The 13,552-nt window shown below is 44.8% G+C and overlaps 1 protein-coding gene across 2 annotated transcripts; it reads left to right on the forward strand.

Annotated features, from left to right (window-relative positions):
- The first annotated feature begins 769 nt into the window (after positions 1-769).
- On the forward strand, positions 770-10,924 carry Znf239 (zinc finger protein 239). 2 transcript variants are annotated; one of them, XM_021224786.2, is made up of 3 exons: positions 770-907; positions 1,231-1,633; positions 7,584-10,924. In XM_021224786.2, the coding sequence occupies exon 3, from the start codon at positions 8,296-8,298 to the stop codon at positions 9,085-9,087; it is 792 nt and encodes a 263-aa protein (XP_021080445.1). In that variant the 5' UTR covers positions 770-907; positions 1,231-1,633; positions 7,584-8,295; the 3' UTR covers positions 9,088-10,924. The 2 variants fall into 2 exon arrangements, with proteins under 2 accessions (XP_021080445.1, XP_040594543.1); XM_040738609.1 differs by having other exon boundaries at positions 1,462-1,633.
- Positions 10,925-13,552: the final 2,628 nt, after the last annotated feature.

Here is a 13,552-nt window from a genome sequence, read left to right on the forward strand (position 1 = left end):
GGAACAGAAGGGCTGTACACAAATAAAGTAAAGGCCTCAGAAAAACTGTAGAGGTTGAAACTGGGCATGAGGAAATGAATCCATGGCTGGAATACACATTAAATAAAAGGTTGTTATGCCACAGCAGGGAACTGCCGGCTCACACAGCAGAGATTTGTGAAGCTTGCACAGCAGGAAGGGCAAGCCCCTCCTGTGGGAGCTTTCTTCCTGCTCCAATCAACTTTGGAAGAACAAATGATCTTCTTACAGGACAGGATACCCCAAGGGACACCATCTTGTAAGTCCTTATCCTTCCTGTTCCTGAGCAGTAAGTGGCATCTTGTTGTTCAAGACAGAAACCCCCTGCCCAAACTTTCTGACCTCCCTGTATAGGAATCATTTACACCTCCTGCCTTAAAAGTGTGTGTGGGCATTGTGGGGGGAAAACTGGAATTCTTGAGAAATGTGTGTGGATGTAAGGGTCTCCATGCCTTTGAAGATTTGACACCAACCACTCACCCCAAGCACTGACGGAGCAGATGCCAGCAGGCATCAGGGCAGCATTAATTGAGATCTGTCCTTTTCACTATTGTATATCCGAGTCTACCCCTAGTTCATTCTCCATCATCATGCCATACAAGGGAAGTTTCTGACTCCAGAAGCATCACTTATCTAGATTCCATCAGAGTGCCAGTAGGAGGCTCTGCTGAGTTTAAGGCTAGGAACAAAACAGCAGCAGGATGTGAGTCAGTACTGTTTTGGTGACCTACCAGAAATAAAAATGTAGACTGGCCTGGGCAGTGGTGGTACATGCTCTTAATCACAGCTCTCCAGGGACATATGTGGGCCACCAATTGGACATGCATGACACAGGTTTACCTGAAGTCCCTTTTGGGAGACAATAGAAAAGCACTCTGAAGTCCTTTTGGTAAGTGAAACCTAACTATAAATAATAATATCAATTCCATAGAACCTTGCTCATATTTTCTTTCAGAAATAAAGGCATCAGTCATTGTGCATCTTTCATGTGCTGTGTGTGTGTGTGTGTGTGTGTGTGTGTGTGTGTGTGTGTGTCTAGGTTTGTACACATGAACACAGGCGCCTGGGGCCAGAAGATGGTGTTGGTTTCCTTGGCATTAGAATTAGAGGCAGTTGTGAGCTGCACAATATGCATCTGAAAACTGTCCTCCGGAGATAAGAACAAGAAATATCCAGGGATCAATTCTTTTATTTTTTTTTAATTTCTGCCAGGGGTTCTCGAACTCACGATCCTCCTGCCTCAGCTTCCCTAGTGATGAGATTACATGTGTGCACTACACTGCTCACTCGGAGCCGTTAGTCAGAAGATTAAGATTGAAGACAATATCATACTGGTTATTTCCCCTCCAGCAGCATTTTAACGAGTGAAAAATAGGGGAAAATTATGAAATTACTCGTATGTGTTTGCAATGAAAAGAGTGAAAAAGAATTTGAACAACGCAGGACCCTCGGCCACAAATTGCTGGATCTCAAGAGCGGTGGTAGCCACCGTCACCGGAAGTGGACTCCGAAGTAGCGCTTCACCGCCCGCGCGGCCTGCTGGGAATTGTAGTTCCAGTCCTCGATGATGCCCCGGAGTGCTGCGTTACCTGGTGCCGGTCTTACCTACAAAGAGGTGAGCAGGGCTGGGCCGCCTCAGGGGCGGACAGCGGTGTCCTGGTCCAAACAAGGGGGCGCGGCCACCCAGAGCCAGGCTCAGAGGCTGGGAACGCGCCCTGTGACCCGGTCCCCACGTGCTAGCAGCCGCGGTACCCTGAATCACGCCCCGGGACAAGGCCACCCCACGGAGGCCAGGCTCCTGCGGCAGAACAAATCGCGGTTCCGAGAGCACTCTCCTCTTGCTCCGCCGAGCTCTGGCCTGGGCTTGTGTGAGGACATTGTGGTTAGTTAGCCTTCTCCTCTCCTGGCCTTTTTCCAAAGACGGTGTTGGTCAACATCAGGTGACCACGAGGGACTCCTGAGAGATCCCGAGGGATACTGAGGTTTCTGCTGTGCAGCACTACCATCTGCATTCTCGAAACCAATTAGATTTCTGAGAATAAGGTTAGGGAAGGGGTATTAGGTAGCCGAAATACGCGCCTTGAGAGGTTACATAGAATCTTAGAAAACTTCCTCCAGAACCAAAGGGCAGAATTAGGGAAGTCTGAGGAGATGGTATGCCTTAGAGAACTATCTTTCGAAGAATATGCCCCTGTCTGAGAATATGACCAAGCTCCTAGTGATTTGGAATTTCACCAAAAAACGCCCCATCTCTGAGCTAGACACAGGTTTTCTTTCTTAGAACGAAGACATCAGCATTGAGTACCTGCCTTGAGTCAGATCGTGTACCATCTGGATTCTCCTCTGTTGTCAAGCCTCATTTTGAGATTGGGTATTCAATAGAAGGTGAACAAGGGCATTGGGGCATTACTATATTTATCAGCTTGTATTAACGGGTTCTGTATAGGTGCCCTCGGACTGTGAAGTTGCACATTAGCTGTCACTACACTGCCTGCCTCCGTGTGGAGCACTACTTAACGCATCCAACCAGGTTCTTCTACTGAAAGACTGGGAGCATTTTTGCCCTGTCCTCTGAAAGTTGGATTTTTCCTGTCAGACATTTCACTCATGCGTTCACATCCTCGTTGCAGAGACCAAAATATCTTAGGTAATGAATTTGTAAGGAGCAAATATTTACTTCTCACAGTTCAGTCGTTCTAGTCCATCAGCACTTGACCCGATTTTGAACCTGAGAAACAAGAATGGGACCTGGATCCCAATATCATTTTTAAGGGCATTCCCCCAGGGAATTCTTCCTGCTAGGCCCTAACACCTAAGAATACCTCTACACAATAATGCCACTGAAAGACCCTGAAGTCTTTCTCTCAGGACCCTCGCCCCAAAGACCACCAGGGAGCCGAAGTTTGCTGCAAAACGCAAGAGGATTTTTATTAAGCCGGTGCACCGGCGTTCAGCAGCCTTGGGGAGGAGTGAACCCCAAGCAGAAATTACAGCAAGTTTTTAAAGCCTAAAACTGCAAACGGGGTGGTGGGGGGTACAAGGGGAGTTTGGAAGTTGGTGCCAGACCTTCATGAATCACGTATGCTTGTGCTTGTGGTTGTCTGGCTGACTGGCTCGTTATCTGTCTCAGGCAACGTCTGTGCCCTGACTGAACTTTGTGACCAACCTGGAATCTTGAGGTCTGGGTAATGTTCCCAAGTCCTTGAGGACCACCAGGGGAAGATGTTTAAGTGTAGCTGCTCACGTCCAAGGATGAGATAGCTTAGTAATTTTCCAACTATTGGGGGGCTAACTGTTGGGCCTCTTCACCACAAGTTGGCAACTAAGCCCTTTGGAAAAAAATAGCTCCTTGGAAATCATTTAATGTTAATATATGCTAAATTTGATGCTAAGTGGCCTTGAGAAAACAAGATTATAAACTGATTTATAAGGCACAGACCTTAATCCCAGTGGGAGGCAGAGGCAGGCAGATTTCTCTGAGTTCGAGGCCAGCCTGGTCTGCAAAGTGAGGTCCAGGACAGCCAAGGCTACATGGAGAAACCTTGTCTTGAGAAACAAAAAAACATGAAGTTTTTCTTCAAAGAACTCACCCTCTTGGTGAGATTATGTGTCTACCAAAAAAAAATGCATTTGATGATTAGTGTTGACAACGCGAATGAATTGAGGAGTTCCTAGGAATTAGTAAAGCACACTTCTTGAGCTATGAGTCTTTGTGGGAGTATCAGATCCTGAGGGCTTTAGCCTCGTGAATGTTTCATCGGTGGATCTTTGAGACTATTGAAGGTGGTGGAACTGTAGAAGGTGGGGCCTTGTGGCTGAGTTGAAGTGTGTCCTTGGGAGTCCTATCTGCCCCTCACTCTTCCCTTTTGTTCTGCTCTATTTTGTGCCTGCCCAGTTGAACAGCCTGCTCCCACAGTCCCTACCATGATGGAGTGAAACCTCTAAAACCATGACTCAAAATAAATCTTTCTCCTTAGGGTTGCTTTGTGGGTATTTTGGTTCCAGCAACAAGAAAGTAATTGACCCATGTTGCTGTGACAGTGATGAGCAGGCGGAACTTAATCAAACAGCAGCACAGTGGTCACAGAATCATGCCTAAAAAGGTGCATGAAAGTCATGTGGTTTTCAAAACTGAAGATTCCCAGCCCTGCCCCAAGAGGAGAACAGCATTCCTTTCTCATCCTCCCAATCTCTTGTGCACTCAGCATTTTATTGTGAAATAACTCTATGTATGCTTAGTGCCAAGTATATCTAGTGGACAAGGTTTCTCTGTGTAGCTTTGGAGCCTGTCCTGGTCTCGAGATCCGCCTGCCTCTGCCTCCCGAGTGCTGGGACTAAAGGCGTGCACCACCACCGCCCAGCTCCAAACAGCAATTAAAAAAAAATTTTCCCTCATACAGAGATGGCTCACTTAGTAAAGCACTTGCTGTGTGAACATGAGCACCTATGGGAAGAGCCAGACTCAGCAGTGTACACACCTGTAATCCTAGTGCTGGAGAGGCAAAGACAGTCCCTGGTGATTGCTGGCCAACCAGTCTACCAGCAAGCTCCAGTGTCCCTGAAGACCCTATGTCAAAAAAAAATAATAATAATAAGCCACATGACTAAGGAAGACACTGTTGGTCTACCTAGCCTCCAGCCTCACACACACACACACACACACACACACACAGAAAAAAAATAGCTTCTCATCTTCTCCATAAGTCCACACATAGACAGTTTCCTGAGGCTTGACTTTTAGCACCATAGAGTGCTTGGGTGGACGGAACCCTTCTGTGCTCTGATGCTGACAGTGTGGGACTAAAGAACTGTGACTCTGACCTGAAGGGAGGGCCTTCTGTCCTTGGTTGCAGAGAACAGCAGAGCCAGATCCTCCTCACAAGTAAGTAGACCATCCAGGAGTGACAGCAAATGGCTGTCATCCCAGTATTGAGATCGCAGGATACACAAGTTCAAGGCCAGGCTGGGCTATACAATAAGACTCCAATGTTTCTTTTTAATTGAAGGACGTTACTTTCCCAGTATTCTTCCATGTTCTAGAGTCTGGCCTTGATTTCTTCTGAAAGACTAGTGTTCCAGTTTAACCTCCTTCTCTGTGACCATGGGAAAGTAATTTCATTATCATGGACCTTGATTTCCTCATCTGTAAAATGAGACATTAACTGTGATGATTTTTAGGTTCTCTGTTAGTTGTCTCATTTCACTATTTTCTTTTTTGGCGGGGGCAAGGGTTCAAGACAGGTTTTCTCTGTATTGTTTTGGAGGCTGCTGTCCTGGAACTCGGTCTGTAGAACAGGCTGGCCTTGAACTCACAGAGATCCGCCTGCCTCTGCCTCCCGAGTGCTGGGACTAAAGGCATGTGCCACCAATGCCCGGTTTCATTTCACTATCTTCTAAATTATTTTTCAACTAGATTCCAATTCATTTGTGCTAGTTGCTAGGCATTTAAAGCTTAGCTGAGCATGACCCTGCCATTTAGAATTGTACAGCCAGTCATAATAAAGGTATGTCAGAGATGCTATGATGTCCCAAAGGAGAAGTCCCTGGTGCATCCTAGTGCTTCAGAAAGGGTCTTGTGAATTGGCCTGAGGCTGGAAGTTCTAGAGTGGATAGAAATGAATGAATGGGCAGAAGCAATGTGGAAAGAACTATGGTAGACTAGTCTTTAGATGACTCCAGGTATGTTTCTCTGCTTCTCATTACTGTCTCCCACCCCTAACTGAATTGTTAGGGTACGGTAGGAGAGACTCTGAAAAGGAAGTGGAAAGTCATACAACGACTGTCTGTAGCGCCAAACAGTTTGGTACTTGTCCATTAGGAATAGGAGACTCCTATCCTGACCTCCTCTACACGTGGCCTTAGGAGATTAGTCCACTTTCTCTCAGTAAGTTAGCCGTATCTCCTGCAGGCTGTTCTGTTTCCTCAGTTGCTGCCTCAGCCTCAGGTGAGAACTGTTTTAGCTAATCCTGGTTATAAAACAGCAGCACTGCCTTCTGAAGAGATAGCTATTGAGCTCTTTCCTGACAGACAAACTACTGAACATTGGGCTTCATTTAGCTCCTGCCATTCTTAACATATTCTATCACTCTGCTTTTCAAAGTGTGGCTTGTTGGCTAGTATCAGCCACGAAGGCATAAGCAGTAGAAATTGAGAGTAAATGTTTATTAAACAGCAAAATGGTTCTATACCACACAGGTAGTTAGAGAAATAACTGTTCCGTCAAGGAAAACCCTAGAGACTCATGATGGATAATGCATAAATAATTGGATTCCTTTTGTGTGCCAGGCCCTGATTGAGGCCTTGGGGAATAAATGTCAGCTTCTCTGTGCTGAGAACTTTAATGGGGATGGAGCAAATGCAACAGCGTGAACAGACACGATGAGATAAGCCATATAAAGAAATGAGCCAGGCTTTGGTGGTGCACACCTTTAATCCCAGCACTCGGGCGGCAAAGGCAGGCGGATCTTTGTGAGTTCGAGGCCAGCCTGGTCTACACAGCAAGTTCCAGGACAGCAGGACAGCCTCCAAAACAATACAGAGAAATCAGAAGGAGGAGGAGGAGGAGCAGGAGGAGGAGGAGGAGAAGAAGAAGAAGAAGAAGAAGAAGAAGAAGAAGAAGAAGAAGAAGAAGAAGAAGAAGAAGAAATGAAAACCAGAAAGAAGTGATAGTGAGTGCACTCTTGGAGGCAGCAGCTTGGCTGAGACCTGACATGGAGCCAGGTCATTCTGGATGGAGGAATAGCTAGTCTGGAGAAAGTTTAATGTGGCTCAAGGACCACAATCTCTGAAGCCAACTGTCATCCTTAGAGGAGTAGTTGAGGTTTGGGCACTATGCTACTTACAAAATGCTACTTTCAGTTTCCTAAATGTTAGCCCCTTAAGACACACTAGTAGCCAGGCCCCTCCCCCTGAGGGGAGACAACAAGATGTCTATTTGGTTTCTTATAGCTGTAACAGTTATGAAAGTAAAATGGAATGAAATGTTACTTGTGGCAAGGTAAAGTATTCATGGTCTTCACAAGAAGAGTAAATGAAGCCGGGCGTTGGTGGCGCACACCTTTAATCCCAGCACTCGGGAGGCAGAGGCAGGCGGATCTCTGTGAGTTCGAGGCCATACTGGTCTACAAAGCGAGTTCCAGGAAAGCCTCCAAAACAATACAGAGAAACCCTGCCTCGAAAAACCAAAAAAAATAATAATAATAAGAGTAAATTAGTATCTTATCATCTCTGCTTAAAAGCAGAGAAGAAATGCCTGTCTTCTGAACCCAGGTTTCCCTCTCCCAATGATAACCCAAAAGGTATAAACATAAACTAGGGGATGAGGCTATAGTACAATGCTGGAGTATTTGTCTAGCATACATGAGATCCTTGGTTCAATACCAAGCACCACCAAAAAGGGGTGGGGTTAAGGAGAGAGAGAGAGAGAGGAGAAGAGGAAAGAGAGAAGGGAGAGAAGAGGGAGAGAGAAGAAAGGAAACCAGTTAAATTTTGGGTTACCAAGTGTTGAGGTCTTAGATCCTCCTGTTCTGGAATCCTTTCTTATCACTAAATTCTCTGTTTCCTAGGAAAGTCAAACACAAATTTTGTGGGGAATCTACAAGAGAAACGCCATCAGGGAGCTGGAGAGATGACTCAGAGACTAAGAATACCTGTGGCTCTTACAAGTTCAGTTCCCAGCACCCACATGGTGGCTCACAACCATCCATAACTCCAGTTCTAGGGAGAAAGAGAGGGGAATTCAGATTTACCATAGTGGTTTTCCTAGTGGCTAATTTTGGAAGAGATGGCCAGTCAGTACTTGGAGTTGCATTTATATTGTGAGTCTTCAAGAAGTACTCACAGATGTTGAAATAGATTCCTGTCAGTGATGTCACTAACACTGAAAGTGAAAAAATATTTATCTTTGAAGTCCCAAACCAAATGGTGGAACAGGATTCTTCTGGGAAGGTGTGTAAGGAGCCTCAGAGGAAGAGTTCTGTTACTGAAGAAAGAATTGAGAAAAGGAGTTAGGAAGAATGTCATCCCATAGACCATTGTTCAAAGAATCTTCAGGTTAAACTCACACCTGATGTAACAGAACCAACCGCTGTCTCCATCATTCCCCAGTGAGACAACTTGCCGAAATGTCCAGTTCAAAGACTCTTTAGTTCCCTTTGACTGTGGCAGTAAAGACATTTGTAGATGGAAGTCACCATTAGTCACCTGCAGGCTTCAGAGAAACCACACAGAGGAACCCTGTAACTGTAATGACCGGGGAAGGCACTTAACACAACCCAGATGGTCATCTCTTCAAGAAAACGCCCGCTTCAGAAACTATACAGATGTGGTCAGTGTGGTGAGAGCTTCCCTCAGAACTCAGAACCAATGCTTCATCAGAGAGACCCCCGAAAGGACAAGCCTGCCAGTGTGAGCACTGGGACCAGTTCACCAGGAGCTCGTCTGCTGGTCCATCAGGCAGTCCCCATGGATGAGAAACCTTACAAGTGTGACAAGTGTGGGAAGGGCTTCACCAGGAGCTCAAGTCTGCTCGTCCATCAAGCAGTCCACACAGGGGAGAAACCTTACAAGTGCAGCAAGTGTGGGAAGGGCTTCAGCCAGAGCTCCAAGCTCCACATCCACCAGCGAGTCCACACTGGAGAGAAGCCCTACGAGTGTGAGGAGTGTGGCATGAGCTTCAGTCAGCGGTCAAACCTGCACATCCACCAGCGTGTGCACACAGGAGAGAGGCCCTACAAGTGTGGGGAGTGTGGGAAGGGCTTCAGCCAGAGCTCGAACCTCCACATCCACCACTGTATCCACACCGGGGAGAAGCCCTACCAATGCTATGAGTGTGGGAAGGGCTTCAGCCAGAGCTCAGACCTGCGAATCCACCTCAGGGTGCACACCGGGGAGAAGCCCTACCTCTGTGGCAAGTGTGGGAAGGGCTTCAGTCAGAGCTCCAAGCTCCTCATTCATCAGAGAGTGCACACTGGGGAGAGGCCCTACGAGTGCAGCAGGTGTGGGAAGGGCTTCAGCCAGAGCTCCAACCTCCACATCCACCAGCGGGTTCACAGGAAGGACCCTCATTAAGTAACACTGGCCGGCTCAGCAGTGAGAGTACTTTTATTATAAAGATAAATACTTTTCACGGCTGAGGGCACAGGTCAGTGTAGAGTGCCTGCCTAGCATATATAAAGCCCTGGCTTTGCCTTCCAGCTTCATACCTTGTACTTGAAAGACTGAGCGTGTGTTTATGTGGAGAATAGTATACATGCTGTGCATATGTGCATGCATGTGTGCACATGTGTGTGCAGGTCAGAGGACATCTCAGGTGCTCAGATGCTCATCACCTTTTTGTTTGAAACTGGGGACTGTCACCAAGTAAGCTAGGCACTGAGTTCCGTGGATCTACCTGTCTCCACTTCTCAGCTCACCACGGCTAGGATTACACCTGTGTGATACCATACCCAATTCTTTATGTGGATTCTGTCTCAAGCTTGCAAGACAAGAGCTTTACTGACTGAGCCATCTCCCCACTTCCCGGCTTAATACTTTTGACTCTTACCTTTGTATTCCTCAAAAGAAAGAGATACAAAGGGTTATTCAGATGTAGTCCCTCACCAGGAAAAACAAAATCAATCCTTCCTTAGAAGTGTCTGAGTACTTAGCACATTTCATGTTCTACAATGAATGGGCGATTCTGGTTTCTCAGATGGGTAGAGTGTACTTTTCAGTTCTTCCAGTGTTATTATAAGTATATTCCACAATTTTAACTGTAAGAACTTTGTATTTTTCCAAGCACAGTATGCTTCCTTTGTTCATATTCTCTAAGAAATTGGAACTCATGTTTCCTTTCAAATTATGTGCCTAGTTTTTCATATTCCTTTTAGGTCCTAAATATCCCTCTCTAAACTATGAACATACAGTGTGTCCATTTGAGGGTGGGGTGGGAGCTGAAGGTATAAAAGACATGAAGAACTGTTAGGTTTAATAAGAAAATGTACATCAGTTTATGGTCACTGCAGGAAGTGCTTCTCCATATACTACTACAAGTCAGCAACTCTTCTCAGGCAGCTGCTATTCAGGAATGTAAATAACTAGTTTTTACTAAGTGAAGTCAGTTTGGGTGGGATATTCCACAGTAAAAACAAGGGAGAATTCCCTGAAGCAACATACCCAAACTAGCATTGTGTGCTTCTGAGACCAGGTGATCAGCAGAAGTTCTGAGGCAGAACTGGAGAAAGCTGGTATACGTGGGATATGTGGCAGCCAATCAGCAGAGGCTGCAGAAACCATCTTAAGACTCGCTAAAGCCGGGTGTTGGTGGCGCACGCCTTTAATCCCAGCACTCGGGAGGCAGAGGCAGGTGGATCTCTGTGAGTTCAAGGGCAGCCTGGTCTACAGAGCGAGTTCCAGGACAGCCTCCAAAACAATACAGAGAAATCCTGTCTGGAAAAACCAAAAAAAAAAAAAAAAAAAAAAAGACTGGCTAAATTAAAATTGGCTAATGGACAGAATACTAAAGATGTGCCTTTGTTAAGCAGGTCTAACTTTCAGTGTTTATTTATAAGAAATGTTTATTTATTAGACCACAGCAGTAAGGAGAACAAGGGGACATCAGCAAAAACTTACAGGCTAGGAAGATGGGTGGCTGGGCATTGTGTCAGTACAGAAGCAGGCATAGTTTATGCCACTCACATAAGGGGATAAAGAAAAGAAAGATCTATTTTGGTTTCAGGCTAACAAATGCTTAATAAAATGAAGGATGGGAATCAATCATGATATAAAAGCCATGACACTAATGACCAATGGTATGTAGAACATTCTCTTCATCCCATGAATATATGTTCTCTTCTGTAGCCAGATTGTAGTTGTGTGTTCTCTGTTTATCCACTTGCTATTTCATTAATTATAAGCTCCTACCTTTATCATCTCTTTAAGTATGTTCTCTTTTGAGATGGGCTACGCAGACCAGGCTGGCCTTGAGTTTACGATGCTCTACCTCAGTCTGCACCATACCTGGCTTTTTCTAATTTCTCTGGGAGAAACTGCTATGTATAGCCAGCCAGAACTTACCTTCCAGTAAAATATGGGATGTTTCTTCTGGCTTTCGGGATCTAACAGTAGAGTAGCTCTCCAGCTCTGATACACATGAAGTTTCAAAGTTACACATTAAGGGGAATAAAAGAATTTTAGTATCACGTTCACAACTTGGGTAACAATTTCTGCTAATGGCACATACTAACCAATCAGTCAAGATATCTTGAAAGCTATCTCCTTTTTTAAAACAGTTGATGCTGAAGAGATACCCCAGCAGTTAAGAGCACCTATTGTGGTGGGGCACACCTTTAATCCCAGCACAAGGGAGGCAGAGACAGGTGGATTTCTGTCAGTTTGAGACCAGTCTGGTCTACAAGAGCTATTTTCAGGACAGCCTAATATACAGAGTGAGTTCCAGGACAGCCAGAGCTGTTACACAGAGAAACCTTGTCTTGAAAAAAAAATTCCATTAGAGATCTCAACTTAGTATAATGATCCATCTGAAAACCTTGGAAAAATAAGAACAAATATCCAACAAAAGTAGATGAGAAGAAATAATCAAAATCAGGGCAGAAACTAATGAAATAGAAATGAAAAAAAAGAATGCAAAGAATAAATGACATGAAGAGTTGTTTCTATTCGAAAAGACTGATGTGACTGACAAACTGACCAAATTAAACTAAAGAAAGGATCCAAATTAATACAACTGGGAGCTGAAAAAGGAGCCATTACAACAGACATCAAGGAATTCCAGCAAATCATAAAAACATACTTTAAAAATCTATATTCCAACAAACTGAAAAAATGTAAAAGAAGTGGTTGAAATTTTAGATATATATGGCCTACAAAAGCTAAGTCAAGAGTCTGGAGAGATGATCTCAGTGGTTAAGAGAACTGTCTGCGCCGGGTGTTGGTGGCGCACACCTTTAATCCCAGCACTAGGGAGGCAGAGGCAGGCGGATCTCTGTGAGTTCGAGACCAGCCTGGACTACCAAGCGAGTTCCAGGACAGCCTCCAAAGCCACAGAGAAACCCTGTCTCGAAAAACCAAAAAAAAAAAAAAAAAAAGAAAGAAAGAAAGAAAGAAAAAGAGAAAAAATTAAGTCAAGATGAGATAAATAAATAAACCTATGGCATTCAATGATATAGAACTTAGAGCCACCAGGGTCTGGTACACTGTTCTCATAAAACTGGGAGGAAAGAAAGCAGCTGCTGTAAGAATGGCTTTCTGCCTCTCCTATCAGGTCTCTACCAGTCAGACGAGTTTTATTTAATGCACTGATTTTCTTTCCTCTGTTTGCCATGGGTACGGTGTGATGTCACTGTCCTCAGGACTGAAGGAATGTTGGCCACATCTAAGTGTCTTCCGAAGACTGTGACCAGAGCCAGTATCTGTCATGAAACCAATTAACTACTTGTCTCCATGAATTCACCATTTCATTTTTTAAAAGTTCTTTTGAGACAGAGACCCATGTAGCCCAGGCTAGCCTTGAACTCTGTATGTGTCTTAGGCTAGCCCTCAACTCCTAATCTTCCTGAATGATGAAAGTATAGTCATGTATTAGCATGTCTGGCTAACCTCTTGTCTTGAACACAGGACTGGACTTCCTATTTCTTTGGCTCCTTTTGTCCTAAAGTCACAGGAAGACTGAAGAGCCCCTAAGGATCTGAGGTTCTTGGGTTCAAGCAGCACCCAGAACAGCTGTAGTACCTCATAGCATTTTTTTCCAGAGGGCAGAACTTGATTGGGCCATGGACATCCCCTGCCTCAGTGGGTCTGGCAGGTTCTTGCTGGTTTTGCTCATGCTAAAGAAAGCATAGTGTCTTCTGGTGAGACGTTTCACTGTTCTAGGTCTCATTTCCCCATGTGTAAATGAGCGTTAGGAGTAGATGTTCCCTGGTATTCTGTGACCTGACTCTTCCTGTAATCCTTTCCTCTGCTTCTTTGTATCTTTCCTTTGGTCTTCCCTGGGAGTGCTCAGGGTCACTGGATTGTGTGTGTTTATGTGTGATTGTACCAAGGGACTTACCCTCATGTAGCATGTACAGGGATATACAGTGACCCAGCAGCAAGCACTTTCCCAGTGACTTGTCTGCATGTGTAGTCTCTCCCTTTCCCGTTCTTACCCCATATAAGCTGGAAACATTATCGACAGACTGTAGGGTGTGTGGTGGTTTGGGCAGTCTGACTTCACTTTAGGGTAGCTGTTGGGAACGTGAAATTTGGTGCCATCACTGAACCAAAGGGATTGTGTCCTGTGACTTTAGTACTTGGTTTTGCATTTTGTTTTGTATTAAATACTTTATTCCTGAAAAAAAAAAAAGAACTTAGAGCCAGATAGATTCAGCAGATAATTTTATCAGATCTTCAAAGAACTAACACTAATATTCCTCAAATTACTCAGCAAAATAGAAGGGAAAAGAACACTTCCAAACTCTTTTTACAAAGTCAGCATTACTGTAATGCCCAAACCAGACAAAACCCAACAAAAAGAGAGAAGAGAAAATCATAGGTC

The sequence above is a fragment of the Mesocricetus auratus genome, unplaced genomic scaffold, assembly GCF_017639785.1.
Source record: "Mesocricetus auratus isolate SY011 unplaced genomic scaffold, BCM_Maur_2.0 Super-Scaffold_100676, whole genome shotgun sequence".
Lineage (NCBI taxonomy): Eukaryota > Metazoa > Chordata > Mammalia > Rodentia > Cricetidae > Mesocricetus > Mesocricetus auratus.

Bases quoted from the DNA above. Each gene is read 5' to 3' on its own strand.
- Znf239 (XM_021224786.2), top strand. From the start codon at position 8,296: ATGGTCATCTCTTCAAGAAAACGCCCGCTTCAGAAACTATACAGATGT.